The sequence below is a fragment of the Priapulus caudatus genome, unplaced genomic scaffold (assembly GCF_000485595.1).
Source record: "Priapulus caudatus unplaced genomic scaffold, Priapulus_caudatus-5.0.1 Scaffold990, whole genome shotgun sequence".
NCBI classification, from domain to species: domain Eukaryota; kingdom Metazoa; phylum Priapulida; class Priapulimorpha; order Priapulimorphida; family Priapulidae; genus Priapulus; species Priapulus caudatus.
In genome coordinates, this window is record NW_014578051.1 from 106,490 (window position 1) to 110,733 (window position 4,244).

Genomic DNA, 4,244 nt, shown 5'->3' on the forward strand with positions numbered 1-4,244 from the left:
CGGATCACACACACACACAAACACACACAACCACACAATCACACAACAGGCACACACAAAGAACGGCCGCACGCGACACACAAGGACGAGTGGCTTCGTCTTCATTGAAACCGGCGATCTAGTATGAACCTCTCAAGGGTGGGCAGGCTTATCCATGGATTCTGATCTCGTAGTGCGGCGCGACGCTCGATGTGGCACGCGGATAGAGTCGACATCGCGAGCCGGTGCGGCGCCATCTGCTGTGCGCTGTAGGCGCGACGTCCGCGGTACCGCTGTAGCATCGCGCTGAGGTCGAAAGGTCAAACCTGTGTTGGAAACAGGTCTGCTACAAGCTCACGTATAATTATTCACTGAATATGTAATGTAAATACAATAAATAATCGAAAGAGAAGGTCCAGCGCCTGTGTATCTACTTCATGTGTTCTGCCCTCTATTCTACATCCACAGAAGGTCTCAAAGTACTTCAAGTATGGGAACCTCATGCTGTTTGCACGCGATCTAGAGAACCAACTCGCAGATCTCATGTTCACGAAGGGTAAGCCCCCTTCTCTTTTTCGTTCCCCGTTAAATCGTCGCCTTTCTCCGCATTTCCTTTTCTCCCTGTTCTTTCCCTGCGGGATCTCAAATTTCCCAGTTTTTTTAGCCTAGGAATGTCCAATCTTCCTATTTCCCCACATTTTTTCCACTTCATTTTTTTACACGTTTTACCGCGTGGAAACTTCCCACTTTCCTATGTTTTTTTCCTAGGAATCTTTAAATCTTCCTATTTTTCCCACATTTTCCACCCAGGAATCCCCAACCTTTCCCCGCTTTTCCACATTCTTTCCCGCGGGGGAAATCTCAGATTCTCCCATTTCTTTCGACAGAGAAACTTCACCAGTACGAAGTTGGCTCGCCGCTCCTAGGCAAGAGCTTCCACTTCTCGCCACCAGATGGCATGACGCAGCAGACGATCGACACCCAGATTGTAGACATTCAGGAGATCTTGAAGGCCGTGCGGCCCCACCTGGTGAGCGACTTGTGCCAAACAAGTGAACTGTTGTTAATTTGAGCGTTCATCCTTTATTCGTCTTGTTATCATGCATTCGCAGTTTTAACGAATCGCGCCACTTGTTTTTTCAGAATCGCTCGCGGCTGGACAGCCGGCTGGCGTCGCTACGGCGAGGGCTGCTCACCGGCAGCCGACAGTGCAGCGTCGAGGAGCGCGCGGTCTCGCGCAGCATGGGGGCGCCACCGCATCGTCGCAGTCTCGGGGCCTGGCCCGTCTCGCACTGTACGTACGCTCTGCTACGCTGGTAGATTCACGAAGGGAAACGCCCTTTACACAAAACTCCGTATATGATCCACATTTTCTGTTATTCCCACATACTTATATAATGGAAGATATATCTATGTATATATATATATATATATATATATATATATATATATATGTATATAATATATATATATATATATTATATATATATATATATACGCCTGATCACGTGAATAAAGCGAATTCTATCATACGGGTGTGAAATCTAGTGGGAGTGCCTATATATATTTATATATTTATATGGATGTTTATTGAAGAGGGAAGGCTACGTAGGTGAAAGAAAGATTCAAATTCACATGCTGACAACATTGTTAGTAAGTATATAATAACTGTCTCTCTCTCTCCTTTCCTCTGGTCTCTCTTTCTCACTCTTTCTCTCTCTCGATCTCTCTCTCTCTCGTCTCTCTCTCTCTCTCTTGTCTCTCTCGTCCGAACACTCTCTCTCGTCTCTCTCGCTCTCTTCATCTCTCTCTCTGCTCACCTCTCTGCTCTCTCTCGCTCGTCCGTCTCTCTCTCTCTTCGTTCTCTCTCCTCTCTCTCTTCCTCTCTCGCTCCTCCCCCACCTCTCTCTCTCTCTCCCCTCTCTCCCTCTCTCCTCGCTTCTACTGTCTCCTTCTCTCTCTCCGTTCTCTGCTCAGCTTTTCTTCTCTCTCTCCTCCTCTCTTTTCTCTCTTCTCTCTCTCTCGTCTCTTTCTCCCCTCTCTCTCTCTCGCTTCCCCCACCATCACCACCAGCCTACGACTGCGAGGGCGCCACCATGCACGACGGCGGCGACGACGCCGCGGCCGCCTACAACCCGAAGCTGTTGACGACGTCGTCGCCACGGCGATGCTTCGATCGCGAGCTTCGTCCGCTTCACGGCCTGTGCGAGGCGGGAGCGACGGAGGGCGTGCGCCGCATGCACTCGCTGCACCAGCGCTTCTCCCGCGACGCCGTCGCCCTCTGGATGGAGAAGACGGAGCGCGGCTGCCTCGGTGAGCGGGGTCAAAGGTCGTTGGTCGTGGGGGTCGAAGGTCGTTGGCCATGGGGGTCGAAGGTCGTTGGCAATGGGGGTCGAAGGTCGTTGGTCATGGGGGTCGAAGGTTGTTGGCAATGGGGGTCGAAGGTCGTTGTCATGGGGGTCGATGGTCGTTGGCAATGGGGGTCGAAGGTTGTTGGCCATTTAGGTCGAAGGTCACAGGAGGGGTCACCTCGGAGGAACGTGGCTGCCTTGGGGAGCAGGTCAAGCGGGGGCGTGTAAAAACGTGCGGGGATCTGGGGTTGAAGGTCGCTGGGGTCGAATGTCGCTGAGGTTGAAGGTCACAAGGATGGAGGTTCGCTGGGGTTAAAGGTTGCAGGGGTTGAAGGTCGTGGGGTTAAAGGTCGCAGAGGTTGAAGGTCACGAGGATCGAGTGTTAACTGGGTGGAAGGTTGCTGGGGGTTAAAGGTCACAGTGGTCGAAGATCACGAGGGTTTCGTCCAACAGGCTGAATAATGCTCTTGTGTTTTTCCGCAGACCCGGAGGTCGGCATGCTGACCTTCGGAGGATGCCTGACTGCCAACTTCCTGTGCAACATGGACAGCAGTCCCATAGGTGGCAGCACGCGTCGGCCGTCGACGCAGGTGAGTCGAGCGTAGCTTGTCAACAGTTGAACGTCTCCGCGGTAATTTTTCTTCTCGTCTCATCTCATAGATTTGTGCAAATTTTTCTCGGTAGGTGGCGTGGTTTTCGAATGTTTTCAAATTCTAAAATTTTGCAAATTTTTCAAAACGAAGTTTCCGGTGATAAGTATCAAACGTATTTGGCATTTTTGGACGCAAAACTGCAGTGTCTCGGCAACTCGACTAACTGGACGAGCTCATTAACTTCATAATTTTTTTTTTAATTAATTTAATTTAATTTATTTTATTTTATTTTATTTTATTTAATAATTTAAACTAATTAATATATTTAATTAAATAATTTCTCAACTTTGTAATTTTTGTAATTAAAATTTTTTTTTAACTAATTAACATCCTTGTCGTATGTTCAGATGGATAGCGACGACTCGGCCGACTCCTTCCACTCCTGCTCGGGGTCAGAGGTCGCGTCAGACGTCAACTCCGCGGACGACGACAGCGGCGAAGAATCCGACATCGAGGTGATCTCGCCCGAACCCGACGACGTAGGGGGCGCTCTGCCGACGTCGATGGGTGGCGCCCTCTGCTGGGAGGCGACGGCGATGGCGGGCGTCAGAAAAACCTGGGGCGCGGCGAGCGCGGGCGTCGGTAAAAACTGGGACGCGACGAGCGCGGGCGTCGGTAAAACCTGGGGCGCGGCGAGCGCGGGCGTCGCTAAAACCTGGGGCGGCGGCGGCGAGGACACGAGCGGCGACGAGGCGTCGGACGAGCGATCGTCAGACGAGGGCGCCGCGAGTCGCCGCGAGTCGGCCGCCGCCGCCAGGCGCCGCCACCCGTCGTCGGACGCCAGCACGACGGTCGATAGCGTTCGCGCGCCCAGCGACTCCGACGAGGAAGTGATGGGAGGGGAACCGGTAGGGATGTCGGGCAGAGACCCACCAGAGGAGATATCGGAAAGGGGCCTGGCGGGGATAATGGTAAGGGAACCGGAGAGGATAACGGGAAGGGAACCGGAGGGAATCACGGGAAGGAACCCAGCGGGGATACCGGGAAGAGACCAGGAGGGGATACCGGGAAGGGACCAGGAGGGGATACCGGGAAGGGACCAGGAGGGGATACCGGGAAGAGACCAGGAGGGGATACCGGGAAGGGACCCGGAGAGGATACCGGGAAGGGACCCGGCGGGGATACTGGGAAGGGACCAGGAGGGGATACCGGGAAGGAACCAGGAGGGGATAACGGGAAGGGACCAGGAGGGGATACCGGGAAGGAACCAGGAGGGGATAACGGGAAGGAACCAGGAGGGGATACCGGGAAGGAACCAGGA

At 53.0% G+C, this 4,244-nt stretch overlaps 1 protein-coding gene across 1 annotated transcript; it reads left to right on the forward strand.

Moving 5' to 3' along the window:
- Positions 1 to 123: 123 nt before the first annotated feature.
- LOC106814849 lies at positions 124 to 4,156 on the forward strand. Its single transcript, XM_014819213.1, has 9 exons — positions 124 to 138; positions 448 to 535; positions 867 to 1,009; positions 1,123 to 1,204; positions 1,248 to 1,334; positions 2,053 to 2,292; positions 2,814 to 2,920; positions 3,331 to 3,877; positions 4,116 to 4,156. Exons 1-9 carry the CDS (start codon positions 124 to 126, stop codon positions 4,154 to 4,156), a joined length of 1,350 nt encoding a protein of 449 aa, XP_014674699.1.
- The last annotated feature ends 88 nt before the right edge of the window (positions 4,157 to 4,244 follow it).